Source organism: Microcebus murinus, chromosome 2 (genome assembly GCF_040939455.1).
Source record: "Microcebus murinus isolate Inina chromosome 2, M.murinus_Inina_mat1.0, whole genome shotgun sequence".
NCBI lineage: Eukaryota > Metazoa > Chordata > Mammalia > Primates > Cheirogaleidae > Microcebus > Microcebus murinus.
The window spans coordinates 55,306,043-55,321,070 of record NC_134105.1 but is presented as its reverse complement, the minus strand read 5'-3'; the positions used below and the strand labels follow the sequence as shown (position 1 = coordinate 55,321,070).

At 37.8% G+C, this 15,028-nt stretch overlaps 1 protein-coding gene across 1 annotated transcript in view; it reads right to left on the bottom strand.

The window, feature by feature from the left end:
* Positions 1-14,389, bottom strand: part of LOC105884239 (cystathionine gamma-lyase) — a 35,502-nt gene extending 21,113 nt beyond the window's left edge. Inside the window, exons 1-5 of the mRNA XM_012787958.3 lie at positions 14,053-14,389; positions 8,985-9,066; positions 7,431-7,526; positions 4,884-4,993; positions 2,712-2,843 (exon numbers count right to left, since the gene is read on the bottom strand). Coding sequence (XP_012643412.2) covers positions 2,712-2,843; positions 4,884-4,993; positions 7,431-7,526; positions 8,985-9,066; positions 14,053-14,220 — 588 coding nt within the window. The 5' untranslated portion in view covers positions 14,221-14,389. The remainder of the gene's footprint in view (positions 1-2,711; positions 2,844-4,883; positions 4,994-7,430; positions 7,527-8,984; positions 9,067-14,052) is intronic.
* Positions 14,390-15,028: the final 639 nt, after the last annotated feature.

Sequence of the window (15,028 nt, the reverse complement as noted above, 5' to 3'; positions counted from 1 at the left end):
CACCTGTTAATCTCATTTTATGTGCTAAGAACCATGCTACATATTTTACATAAACCAGTAGAGCACTGTATAAAATATTTTACCTAACTAAATTAAATCAGTACCTTAGGCTCTCATTGTATAGATGAGGAAAAGGGACTAAGAAAAATGAGATAGATGCGTAATGGGAAAAGCTAATAGAGCCAGGACTTCATCCAGCCTGACAGACCACGGAGGTACTACTCTAAAACTCAGGCTAGTGTGTCTATTTTGCCCTTTGTAGGACTTATAGCAGACACAGAAAACAAAATGCAGGGAAGAAAGAGAATATATTCAGTTTTCCTGTGGGTAAAACAATGAGAGGACCTTTTTAGGAGGAGATTTGCTTTGTGGAAACAATATATACAGCTGTTTAGGGATGACAAGATTCTGATTAGTTCAACTGGAACGAACTCAAGTCCAAATAAACCAAATCCCAATCCTTGGCAGGAGAAACATGATACGGGCCTCTAAAAGGTATAAAACTGGACCTATTTTAGTGAAGGTAATAGGAGGAAGAGGGCCAGGCCTGATGAGCAACTTGGGCAGGGCCAGGCTAAAAAAAAACTCATGCAATCTTTTTGGAATACGCGGGACTCACTGTGACTAGACTAAAGCCATCTTATGCTGTGTTAACTTGCCTAATGTAAGTGACATATGGGTTAAGCAGTTGGGATAAAGAATCCTACCCTCAAAATCACCTGGGAAAAATAAATGATGCCAGGGGATTTTCACTTGGAAACAGACTGCTCAACCTGATATAAGCAGCAGCCAAAGAAACAGCATGAACCAAAGGCAGATGGCCCATGAAGCTTTCTGAATTCAATGCAACCACAAAGTATGTTTCAGGAAAGGAAAATAAAACATGATAGTGCCTTCAAATAAAACAGTAGAAGGTAAAGAATAGGTTTGTGTAAACTGCCCAAGGAGTCACTTTACCACCTGGAGGCAGTAGCCTGGGGCAAACTTAGGGACCCTAATCAAAGAGGATAAATACAAACAATAGAACCTATAAATACCTGCCTAATTGAAGAGCTGGAGACAATGAGCTGGGTTTCAGGAACTCTGCAGAATAAAAATGAACTACAGGAAGTGTACTAAGTATGACAAGATACAAGCAGGAAGAAAAGAGCAGGGAGAAGGTAACTCCTAACAAGGAAAGGAAACAGTTAGGTACTCAAAGGAAAGGGAGGGAGAACCTGACAGGAAAAGGCAGACAACAGGTCAATTAGAGAGAGAGCCCAAGATGATCTGTCAAGAAATCAAAACAGGCCGGGCGCGGTGGCTCACGCCTGTAATCCTAGCTCTCTGGGAGGCCGAGGCGGGCGGATTGCTCAAGGTCAGGAGTTCAAAACCAGCCTGAGAAAGAGCGAGACCCCGTCTCTACTATAAATAGAAAGAAACTAATTGGCCAACTGATATATATATATAAAAAAATTAGCCGGGCATGGTGGCGCATGCCTGTAGTCCCAGCTACTCGGGAGGCTGAGGCAGCAGGATCGCTTGAGCCCAGGAGTTTGAGGTTGCTGTGAGCTAGGCTGACGCCACGGCACTCACTCTAGCCTGGGCAACAAAGCAAGACTCTGTCTCAAAAAAAAAAAAAAAAAAAAAAAAAAGAAATCAAAACAGAAAAGAGAAGAACCTAGGTTAAGAAAAAGAGAAAAGGGAAAGGAATGAAGGATGTAGGGGAGGGTTGGTCTTAGGAGGAAATAAACGTAGAGCGGTTGGTAGGAAAAGAGACAGTTTGCAATGAGATGCTACAGTCTGAATGTTTGTGCTCCCCCAAATTTTGACACTGAAATCTAATCCCCAGTGTGATGTTATTAGGAGGTTGAGCTTTTGGGACGTGATTAGGTCATAAGGGTACACCGCTGAGGAATGGGATTAGTGCCCTTATAAACGAAGCCCAGATACCTGCATGGTTTCTTCCACCATGTGGGAACACAGCAAGAAAGCATCATCCATTAACCAGAAAGCAGGCCTTACCAGACACTGAATCTTGATCTGGGACTTCCCAGCCTCCAGAACTGTGAGAAATAAATTTCTGCTTATAAGCCACCCAGTTTATGGTATTTTGTTATTGGAGCCCCAAAAGTCTAATATAAGAGCAATGTATTTACATAAATATAAATATAGGTATAATGTAAAAGAAATGAAGTAGCAATCCATAATACAAGTAAGTTAAAGGCACAGAGGTCTAGGAATACTCTATCAGGTGCTAGAAATGGAAGAAAAACTAGAAAGAAAGAAAAGAACTGGAGAAGTAGGTGTGTCATATTTAGTCAGATATCATTGAGCCTTTCTTTTATAATATATCTAAGAACACATGAGATGTGACTAAAACTACTATGCCTGATTTGTAACCAAGACATAAGCAGTGAAGCCCCCAGTATGCATGAGGGAATGGCAGATACAATCACATATTGAGGCCATGTCTGCAGTTTGCACACCCTAAGAGAACCAGAAAGCTTTCATTGACGCTACATTTAAAAAGCACAAAGTACCAGGAAAGACATTAACATACTTTTAAAGGATATTTACTAATGGTAGAAAAGGTCCAAATTTAATACTTTATCTAATAAATAATTATGATTAGCTTTCATAACTTTGATCATGATTTTAATGTAAGTCCTTTCCTAATTATAGTTATGTTTGGTCTACTAATCATGCCAAAACATTTTATTTTCATTTACCTGGAAATATGCTGACATAAAAGTGTTATCCACAACCAAAATAATGTCTCCATGCTTATGGACAATACGTGCACAGGCTTCAATGTCAATCATCTTCAGGCTGGGGTTTGTGGGGGTTTCAGTCCAAACAAGCTAAAATCATTCAGTAAATAACAATAATTTGTAAAAATATACTTCAACATACATCTCATATATTGTAACAATCTGGGAGGCTACATTATACAATGGAAATGCAGGGATGATGAAGTTGAAAGGTTCAAATCTGAATCCTCATCTCTCCTACAAATTTCTGAGAGGCCATCATTAAGTAACTTTCCTCTTTATCTATATAAGTCATGTTGGTAATACTTACAGAGTTGTCTTAAGTATTAAATGAGATAATGTGCACATAAGGAAACAAGTGCTAAAGTTAATTATGCTCATTATTTTCAAAAAACATAGCTCAGTGTCTAGAAATTTTGTTCTCAAAGATGAATAACATAGGTTGTATAAGAATACATTCTATAATTTTCATTAAAAAGAATTCTCCCTATGATGCCAAAAAATACCTTTAATATGAATTTAAATAATGTCAGATGCACTGAAACTATAAAATAAGTACCTCCGGGGTTTTAGAAGAGCAGCAGCTTTAGACTGAAGGAGAAAAGTGACAGAAAACTTGGTTATAGCTCACTTTAAAAAGAGATAATGTGATATTTATCCATATATCTCAAAGCGTAACACAATTCAGGCATGAATGAGGTAGATGCTTGACAGTTATTGAAACGACCAAGGAAGAGAATTTTATTTGTTGAACAAGATGCCACTGTATTGAATTACATTATCTACAGCTTTCTTTTTCAAAGGACTAATGACTGTTTTTATTACCTATTATTTAAATGGGCAAGAGATCTGATTTAATACTCCTCCTATTCGAGACTTTTACAATGTTTTGAACAGGTGAAGTGGTTAAAATAATTCATATTCTACAAAAATCTTGACATATTTAAAGAATTTATAAAAGTTATTCCTGATAAGCATTATGATTCCTAGTGATAATAAAAAAATTAAAATTAAAAATTAGTAGGTAAATACATGGTAGATTTTACATAGACTTAAAAATTCTACTACAAATGATCAGCCTGATATTTCAGGGAGCAAAATGTATTAATTCAAGCCAGTAAAGAGCCACTGTATTAAGTTCTGGTCACAAGACTGAATATACTCACAATTTGCTTTCCTCCCTGAGAAAGACTAGACCAGCCCTTTTTAATGTATCCTTTCTCCCAAGCAAGATAAAAAAGAACAATGAAACAAGTTCCTTGGAATACCATCCTTGATCACCAAAAGCTTTGCTAATCTGCAAGTAATTATTTGTACATGAAAAGATATTCACTTTTTAGCATTCACTGCAACATATTCTTGGGTACAATTCTAACCTTTTAATCTCTAGCGAAAATGTGGACTAGGTTGATTTATAAAAGACACTGGTCCTTTATAATTTAAATGAGGTCACAAGAAAGAATATCATATATGCCATTCACTCAGGGACAAACCCCTTTCCATTGCATACAGGCTTCCCTGTATGGAGGCAAAATATTGCTTGTGTCCCATTCTCTACTTCCAACTATTATTAATATTTGCAGCAGTATCTCTTATGGCAGGGAAAAAAACACCATGCTTAGGGTTTGGGATTTGGCAGCTTCCTTTCCTATAATTCAATCTCTATGATGACTTCTTTTATCAAAACCAGGCTTGATAATGCAATTGGGACTTGTGTGCTATTGCACAGAGATTTTTTTTTTAGCAATTACCATGTATGTGGGTATAGTACTAAGCATTTCATATGCATTATCTCATTAATTCTCACAATCACCTTTCTAAAAGGCAGGTACAATTATCCCCATTTTGCAAATGAAGAAATTGAGACTTTGGTTAAATAATTTGTCTGAGATAATACACCAACTGTAATAGAGAATTAGAATTTGAATTCTACTCCAGAATTTATGTACCTAAACACTATGCTATAATACCTGGGAGATGTCAGACCTTTCTTAATCTTTTGATATTTCCAGTGGCTTCCAATACAATTTGTTCTTTCATATAATTTAAGTTACATCCTCTGATAAAAGAAATAATGAAAAAAAAAAAATCACAAGGAAAAGAGGAAAAACCAAAAACTAGTAGAATTACCTTGGTTTCTGGTGTAATTGCTGCCTCTAGCAATTCGGTTTTGGAACAATCAACAAAAGAAATCTTTAATCCAAATTTAGATGCCACCTTCCTGAAGTATTCGTTGGTACCTGAGGCAGAAAAGAATCAGATAAAATGGAAAGAACATTGTATTAAGAAATGTTGGCCACCTGTGGTGATTCACACCTGTAATCCTAGCACTCTGGGAGGCTGAGGCAGGAGGATCACTTGAGGTCAGGACTTTGAGGTTGCTGTGAGCTAAGCTGACGCCTTGGAAATGTAGCCCGGGCAACAGAGTGAGACTTTGTCTCAAAAAAAAAAAAAAAAAACAAATGTTCGTTTAGATAGATAAGGAACTCTCAGTCACCAATAAATTACAACTAAAAGCAATATAATAAAGAATAATAAGGCTTAGACATTCTTTATTTTCCATTTTTTTACTTTAGGTACTTAATTTAAGATGAAGGACTTGGACTTTAACCTTAAGGTTCGAGACTCAAATAAAACACATTTGATCTTCACAAGTGGCATGAAACAGAAAATGTTCCTCAAAACACCCAATGTCTACTCTTCAACCATTAAGTGGCATGCTCCCTGAAACATCAATATCATTTTTAACAATTTCTTTCTAGTACTTCAATATAAAATAAATGAACTAATGTCAATGAAATGTTCAAAATAAATTTGAATTTAATTATATTAATACTTTGGTAAGATTGTTACCAAAACCTCAGGAGTTGTACTAGAGGCCACATCAGAAGAAGAAGAACAAGTGGTTTGAGAAGGGAAGAGAAGTTTATTACTTTGCCATAAAAGGAGGAAGATGGCAGATTATCATCTCAAAAACCAAATTCCTATACATAGCAGAAATACAGAGCTTTTAAAGAGAGGGCCCTCAGTTCTAGGCTATTGTCATTCAACTTGAGTTAATGATTTTAGTTGTCTCTTCTCTGCCATCCCTGCCAAAGACAAAGCCGTGACCTCTGCCCACATGGGAGGCCCACCCAGACCTCCAGACTCTGCCAGCCAGGTGCCTGGCCTTTGGTCCATCTCCTGCACTGTAAAGAGCAAAAGATATTCCTGTGCCTCTCCCAGCCACACACCTGAGACAGGGATGTAGGTCTCAGTACCAAAAAAAGAAAAAGAGTAGGGGAAGGTTTAGAGAGAAAGAAAACCTTTTTGCTGCAAGTTTTTTTTTTTTTTTTTTGAGGCCATTCACTCTGTTACAATAGAAAATAATTGGTTACTATTCCTTGTACTTTCTCAATCTTTTTTATGTAGCTCTAAAAGCTTTAACAGACAATGTAAATCAAATTACTAGATTTTTTTAAAGGAAGAGGTTAAATCATTCAGTTTAAAATGATTTCTTTTATAAACACCTTTTTAGATTTGATTTTGATATATGCAAATTTCATGGAAAAATTGCTATTATAGATAGCCAACAAACAAAAAGAGAATAAAAGTACTCTATGCTCAAAGAATAACTGGACTTTTGATATTATATAGACTGACCCTAAGTAATACAAAATTGAAAAAGAATATAAAAAATTGTTAAACATCAACAATTTTCAGGATTTAGTGCCTATGTTTGCCATGAGGTTTTTTAAATGTGTTGTAAAAATAACTAATGGTTTGAGATTTCCATAATTTCAATTCAACAAACTATTATAAGGACCTAAGATAAAATACAAAGCACTGTGCAAATTTCTGAGGATAAAATGATTACCATAAAATGAAAGTAAATCCCTTCCTTTCAAAAACTTAGATATTTAACGCTGTGTTCAGAAAGAAAATATATAAAATGGTAATATTCTAGAAATCATTTTAATTATTTGAAAGCATTTAGAATATATTTATATGTACATTTACAAAATTCTTTGCTGTTGTTTGAACACAAAAATCAGTCTTAAAGGCAAGAACAAGTCTGTCTACTCCCCACTTACCCACCATAAACAAGTAACATTTAATCTCTTTGGTATGAGAGTTCTTGAATTTGAATTCATAAATGGGCATCAAGGGGTCAATCTGTGAGACCCCTAAATTTAAATGTGAAATATTGTGTGCGGTCTTAAGAACCTTTTTGGAGGGAAGGGGTCCATAGCTTTCAACAAATTTTCAAAAGGCTCCCTGAAACCAAAAAATAAAAATAAAAGGGGTAAGGGGATAGGCAGGGTTGAGCTCTTTAAGTTATACCTCATCTTCACTGCAGGTAAAACTTTTAGGTTATTAGAACATGCTCCCTAAACATAATCTTTCCTAGAGAAGAATATGTTTGAAAGTTGATCAAGTCCTATGTGCTCTTTCCAACACCTTAAATAGAATTCTAATTAAACAGTCTCTCCTATAAGCTGTTCCAGAGATGAGCCCTAATTGTTTATGTGCCTCCTTTGCCAAGTCTGACACTGCATGGAGGTGCCTATCACACCTTTAAAATATAGCAAATAATCTATAATACTGGCAACATTGTTAATATAATTCAGGACTCACTTTATTATTAATGTCTTTAAAATACCAGTTGACACAGTATGAATCAGAGGGATCACCTACCTCCATACACATCATCCATACAAATAATTTGATCTCCTGCTTTTAAAAGCTGGGTAATAGTCACAGTGGCTGCTGAACCCGAAGCAAAGGCCAAATCTAAAATAAAAATAAAGTTAGAGTAAAGCAAAAAGTCAGACCTATATAGGTTAAAAAACACCTACAGTATTTACCTGCATTACTTTATGTCCCCTGTCTGCTGACATGACAGCCTTCACAGCTCAGTCGCCAGAGATACTCTGATTAATTCCATTACAGAATCCCTCTTTCTCTTTCAAGAATAAAATATCTCTCTGGGCCTCCTAGCTCACCCCTGTAATCCAAGCACTTTGGGAGGCCAAGGCGGGAGGATCACTTTAGGCCAGGAGTTTCAAACCAGCCAGAGTGAGATCACATATCTATGAAAATTACCAAAATTATCCTAGTGTAGTTGTGTGCACCTGCAATCCCAGCTACTCCAGAGGCTGAGGCAGGAGGATGGCTTGACTCCAGGAGTTTGAGGTTGCAGTGAGCTGACACCACTGTACTCTACTCAAGCTGGGCAACAGAGTGAGACCCAGTTTCAAAATTAAATAGATAAACAAAATATCTCTAAGATAAAAGTGGTTAATATAGGCAGGGAAATTTTTTTCCATCAGTTCTGCCTTGGTTATAATATTTCTCTGAAATACTTGAAATAATTCTTTACAAAAATCTGAGATAAAAGGGCTATTGCCAACTAAATTGCAGTTTAAAAATATCACACTAAAAAATGTCAAACATAAGGAATAGAGCAAAGATACAATTCCTTCATTAAGTATATGGATACACAATTCAGCAAGTCTTTTAACAAAACTCAAAATCAGACCTGAGATCTGTCTGATAAATGTAATCATAATGGATACATAAAAACTCTTATTTTCTATTTACTATCCTATACTTATTTAGTATCATTCATATATAAAATACAAAGATGATTTAACAGCGATCCGCTCCCTTTATGAAAAAAAAATCTTCAGGGAGTTAACCTTTAATATCTATGAGTACATTGTCACGAGTTATTGGGGCTTGCAAACAGACTTTGGTGCTATTTTGAGGCACAAATTATCAGGTGAATAAACGAGAGTATAAGAAAGTTTATCTTCCCATAGGTAGTGTTGTTAAACTTATCTAATTTTTATCTATTTACAGTGAGGCTTCATATGAAGAGTGTATTCACATGAAAATTAAATAGTAAATGCTGGCATTTTTCTTCTGCTCATATTTATTTGTAATTGAGGATTGCACATACACATACTATACCAAATGAGGGACTTTGTGCCCAAAATTCAAAGCCTTAGTATAATAAGAATTTTGAAATAGTGAATCTTTTTTTTTCCAGTTCTATATTCTGTGCCTCTATGATTTTTTTGATCTTTTTTTTCTTTTGTTTTCTGTTTCTTTTTCAACTTTCCTCTCTAAAGTCATATGATTTTCTCAGTACATTAAAAATGGATTCTTGCTGATGTGTATAGAAGCTTGAAAAGAAAAAAAAGAAAAGAAAAATGGATTCTAGACTGTGAAGTGGAAATTACTTACTGTACTTGGCCCCATCCAGGGCTGCCACTGCTTTTTCCAAGCAATTCCTGGTAGGATTTCCAGAACGGCTATAATCAAAACCCTGAAGAAAAGAAGTTAGTGTAAAAATTGAAAGCATTTCCACTTAGAACTGGAACCAGACAACTTTGCCCTCTATCACTGCTTCTATTCAACATAGTACTGGAAGTCCTAGCTAAAGCAATCAGACAAGAGAAGGAAATCAAAGGCATTCAAATGGGTGCAGAAGAGGTCAAACTATCATTCTTTGCTGACAACATGATTTTATATCTAGAAAACCCCACAGATTCTGCCAAGAGACCACTGGAATTGATAAACAAATTCAGCAAAGTCTCAGGTTACAAAATCAATGTACAGAAATCAGTAGCTTTCTTACACACCAACAACTGTCAAACTGAGAACCAAATCAAAGACTCAATACTCTTCAGAATAGCAACAAAGAAATTAAAATACCTAGGAATATATTTAACTAAGGAGATGAAAGACCTCTATAGGGAGACTATGAAACACTGAGGAAGGAAATAGCAGACGATGTAAACAGATAAACAAAAAAAGTACTCTGCATATGGTTTCACAGAATCAACATTGTTAAAAATGTCAATACTACCCAAAGTGATCTACAGATTCAATGCAATCCCTACTAAAATATCAACATCATTTTTCTTATATCTAGAAAAAAATAATTCTAACCTTCGTATGGAACTAGAAAAGAGCCCATACAGCCAAAGCAACTTTAAGCGAACAGAAGAAATCAGAAGGCATCAATTTACCAGACTTCAAACTATACCACAAGACTATAGTAATCTAAGCATCATGGTACTGGCATAAGAACAGACACATAGAGCAATGCACCAAAACTGAGAACTCAGATATAAAACCATCCTCATATAGCCATCTGATCTTTGACAAAGCAGACAAAAACAGACATTGGGGAAACGAATCCTTATTCAATAAATGGTGCTAGGAATATTGCATGGCCATATATAGAAGACTCAAACAGGATGCATACCTCTTACCTCTCACAAAAATCAACTCATGATGGATAACAGACTGAAACCTAAGTAAGGCATGAAACTACAAGAACTCTAGAAGACAATGTTGGAAAATCTTTTATAGACATTGGCTTAGGGAAAGAATTTATGAAGAAGACCCTGAAGGCAATGCAACAAAAATAAATAAATAAATAAATAAATAAATAGGACCTGATCAAATTAAAAAGCTTCTGCACAGCCAAGGAAATTATCATGAGAACAAATAGACAACCTACAGAATAGGAGAAAATATTCTCATGCTACACATGTGATAAAGGGCTTATAACTAGAATCTATTTAGAGCTCAGGAAAATCAACAAGAAAAAAATCAAGCAACCCTATTAAAAACTGGGCAAGGGCATGAACAGAAACTTCAAAAGAAGACAGACTAATGGCTAACAAACATATGAAAAAATTATCACCATCTCTAATCATCAGGGAAATGAAAATCAAAACCACAATGAGATATTACTTAACTCCAGTGGGAATAGCTTTTATCAAAAAGTCCCAAAACAACAAATGCTGACATGGACGTGGAGAGATAGGAATACTCATACACTGCTGGTGAGACTGCAAAGTAGTATAACCTCTATGAAAGGTAATATGGAGATACCTCAAAGACCTAAAGTATTATAAGATCCTGCAATCCCATTACTGAGCATTTGGCCAAAGAAAAAAGACATTCTATAAAAAAGACAACTGCACATCAAATGTTTGTAGCAGCACAATTCACAATTGCAAAGATGTGGAAACAACCCAACTGCCCATCAATACATGACTGGATTAATACAGTGTGGTGTATATGTACCATGGAGTTCTATTCAGCCACAAAAAACAATGATGAACTAGCACTTCCTGTAATATCCTGGATGAAGCTGGAGCCCACTCTGCTAAGTGAAGTATACAAGAAAGGGAAAACAAGCCCCACATGTACTCACCATCAAATTGGGTACTAATTGATCAACACTATGTGCACATATAGTACTAACATTCATCAGGTATTGGGCAGGTGGGAGGGGGCAGGAGGAGATGAGTATATACACACCTAATGGGTGCAGTGCACACTGTCTGGGGGATGGGCACACTTGTAGTTCTGACTTAGGCAGGGTAAAGGCAATATATGTAACCTAAACATTTGTACCCTTGTAATATGCTGAAATAAAACAAAAACAAAAATAAGAAAAAAGAGAAAGGCTAAGGAAATGAAAAAAACAGAAGTTAGTGTTAATCCTAAGAGATTTATTGTTGTAGTCTTAATGAAGACATCTCCACAACTATGGGTTCATCCCACTGTAATAATTTTCTATTCTTTAGTCAAGATAGTCTTGCCATTAGACAGAAATAGGGCAATGTTATGGATGTAGTGATGCAGAGAGGTCTGAAGTCAAATTCAATTAGAAATCTGTGTCTGCCACTTATGAGCTGCATGCCAATGGGTAAATTACTCATCATTTCATAGATTCAATCTCAATATCTGTATAATGGGAATAAAATACAGATATCTAGTTCATAAAATTGCAGTAAGATAAAATAAGTGTCAGGTATCCTTGATAGGGGCAAAATTTATGACTTCCCCAACCCCTTCCATAGATAACATGTAAAACCTAAGACACATCTTTGAGATAACTTTCTAGACTCGGCATTCAAGGGCACAAACTGGCATCAACCAGATCAGTGGCCATGCTAAGGAACTGATCCCACAGGTCCTGCAACCCTCTACCTAGGAACAGTCTCAGCCAAGAAGACAATTTATGCTTCCTAAAACAATGATTTCATCCCCAGCCAATCACCAGGTCAATTCCCTAGCCCTTGTTCACCAAAGCATTTAAAAAAATTTTAGACCCCAAATTCTCAAGAATATGAATGTGAAGAATTTCTCTCATCTCCTCACTCGGCACCTTGCAATATGAAACTCTTTCTCTGCTGCAATGCCTGCTGTCTCAGCATAATGGCCTCTATGTGGGCAGCGGGCAATGGACCCACCTGGTTGCATGGTAACAATTTTATTTAAGCCTCGTGACCTGCTTTGAAGAACATGAAACCAAATATACTAGCTAGGGAGTGTCAAAGCCAAAATTTAAATTTAGGATTTAAAAATTGATTAAAAATCCTACATTTTCTCTCCCTGCCTCATTTAGCACATCAAAAACAAGACTTTCTACACCTTTCTTTCTAATTCAAACCTTCCAGTATTCGTAGTAATTTTTCAGAGTTTTGTTGCTATGTTTGATTGTTTTTGACAAACTAAACAGACATATTTTTCAGGGCCCCAGGATATCCTCTCCACTCCTCACCATCACCTCCCTACCAGGACCTGCAGCAGTATCTTCCAGACAGAAAAAAATGCTTGGACTCATGCGACTCCTGCCACAGAAAGGTACCCATGTTTCCATAAACACTCACTGCAGATATTTAACTTTGTAGGGAGAAAAGAAGCATATTTCAGTGGCAAATTGCATCACTTATTCAGTGGCTTTCCAAATGGAATTGGAGAGTTAGGTGTTTCTCATTCAGCTCTGCAAATTCCCTTTAGTGGTCTTAACTGACTTTTTAAAAATGTATGAAGCAGAGTCTTGTGGATTTAACCATCCCTCAGGGCTTGCTCAAAACATTTAATTCTCATTATCATATCTCAATGGTTAACTCTTATAATAAGTTCAAAAGCATGGACAGGCATACATTCACTCAACCCTATCTCAGAAACAAGCTGTATGGGTAGAAGAGACGCTGTGTACACATTTTGACTCCAAAACACAGTAGCCAACAGTATTCTAAACCAGTTGTATAATAGAAATGCTGTTAGAACTCTACTTCACAAAACACAGGGCTAAGTCTATAACAATTCTCCTCAGCTTATATAACACACTGAAGTAGTTTACTAAGCACTTTGTACAAAGGTTAATTAATTTCTTGGAAACCTTTAAACTCTCCAAGATCTGTCAAGCATGCCATCAGAAGGAAAACGCTGTATGATTAACAAGGCTTTTTTCACAGGCTTTACTGATCATTTTTGTATGAATCTGGGCCACTTCCTTTTCTGAAACAAGTTTATAATACCTGTCTTGTCCTCTTACTTAGTTGTATCAGATGGAATTAGTGTAAATGTGAACATTGTGAAAAACCAAACGACCATTGAGTAATTATTATAAACCATACACCTTTACACACATCTCAGCAACTTATGTGGTAGGTACTATTATTATCCCCATTTATACAAGATCAACCTGAGGCTTGGATAGGTAAGTAACATGCTCAATGTCTCCCAGGTAAGAACAGGTGGTGTCACAATTCAAACCTAGCCTTTGACTACCTGACTTGCACTCTTAATCACTAAGCCACTCTGCTTAAATGACTCAAGGGGTTAAATTACTACTAACATTATTGGGGTATAGCCTAGCACCTCAGCGTGTAGTTCTAGGGCAGGGTTTGAATTCCAGCAGCACCACTTACTAGCCTTAGGTTAGTTACTTAACATCCCTAAATCTCAGCTATTTCATCACTAAAGTGAGAATTCAGTTCAGAATGGGGTTGTTGTTAGGATCGGATGAGACAATACATGTAATACACAAGATACTATATATGTGTGTGTCTATGTAAGGCACACAGCAGGTATTCAATCACTATTAATATAGCTATTGGCAACAATCTTGATTTTAGGCAAGTGATCAGACCTTTAATATTTTTAAACTGACTCCTTACTACACCTTTAAAAGTTTTGTTGCTAAAGGTAACTCAAAGAAGTTAGGAACCTCGGTTTTCAACTGCAAAATTGCCCCAAACACACGAATTTCAGTCCACATGTATATGGCAAGTTGGACAAACTGCTTCTTCCTGTCCTGCTTATCAAAAGACTCACTCAATGCAAAACTTTACTGCAAGAATTACAAGGTAGAAACATCCTTTCCGTTGCCTTCCTAGTTTATAAGTCATCGTATAAATTATTTACGTGCCTTTTAAATTTAAAAGCCATATCTCCTTTCCCGTGCAACTCTGGACTGCTCCAGATAGCCCCAGCTCACCGAGTGCCGGCCCGGCGCCTCTTGCTTGAACGTGGTGGCCAGTGAGATGGGGGGCACCACAGCCCGGGAGGTCCACTGCTCCGGGTCCTGGCCCGCATGGATGGCCTGCGTGGCGATATGTTGGAAGCCAGGCAGGAATCCGTCTGAGGAGGCAGCTGTTTTCTGCATGCTGAACTGCGAAAGGAGAGAGGAAAGAGTGAGGAAGACAGAGCTAGGAAGAGGAGACGTCAGCGCTGGAGAGAGCCAGAGGGATCACATGAAAGGGAGCGAAGTCACGCGGACAGAGCCCACGGCGAGCGCACGAAAGCAGGTCACCGTGCCCCTGCCTTGAGACTGTATTCACAGACCGGGATGCTGGAGAGGAGCGCGGGGCGGAGCCAGCGCGGCCCAATGCGCGAAGCCCCACGCGGTCGCGCTCCTCCTCGCCTGGCGGCGGAGGCCTCGCCGGGATCGCGCCCTGAACCCGGCCCGGGAAGGGGAGTGGGCAGAAGCTGGCGCTGTGCGCCCGCGCGGGGCTAGTCCCTGCGGGCGACGTGCCTGAGTTCCGCGCAGGGAAAGCTGCCCTGCTGGCGCCCGGGAGCCCCGGGGGCGCTTGTGTCGCCTCAGGCTGTTGTCTCGCCCGCCCGAGACATGTGGAAAGGCTGGCGTAGTGTTGAAAGCCAGTTACTGTAAACAGGCCACGCAAATAGCCCCTCTTGCCCAGATCCATGCCCCTGACCCCTACCCCTTCGTCCCGAGGGCGGAGCTGAAAGACTCCCGCCACAATGGGGAGATGGGTTAAGGAAACAGTGGCCCTAAAAGACCAATTTTCATCTTGGATTCTCATTCATCTCAAATACACTGAACTCTGTAATGACCTAGTGCTTAAATGACTGAAACAGAAGTGAGGGTCTTATTTTACTTAATAGAGAAGGTGCTGTAGTCACCACGCTAAGTAGAACTCTGGCAGCTTCCTAAGAGCTATTCAATCTTGAGC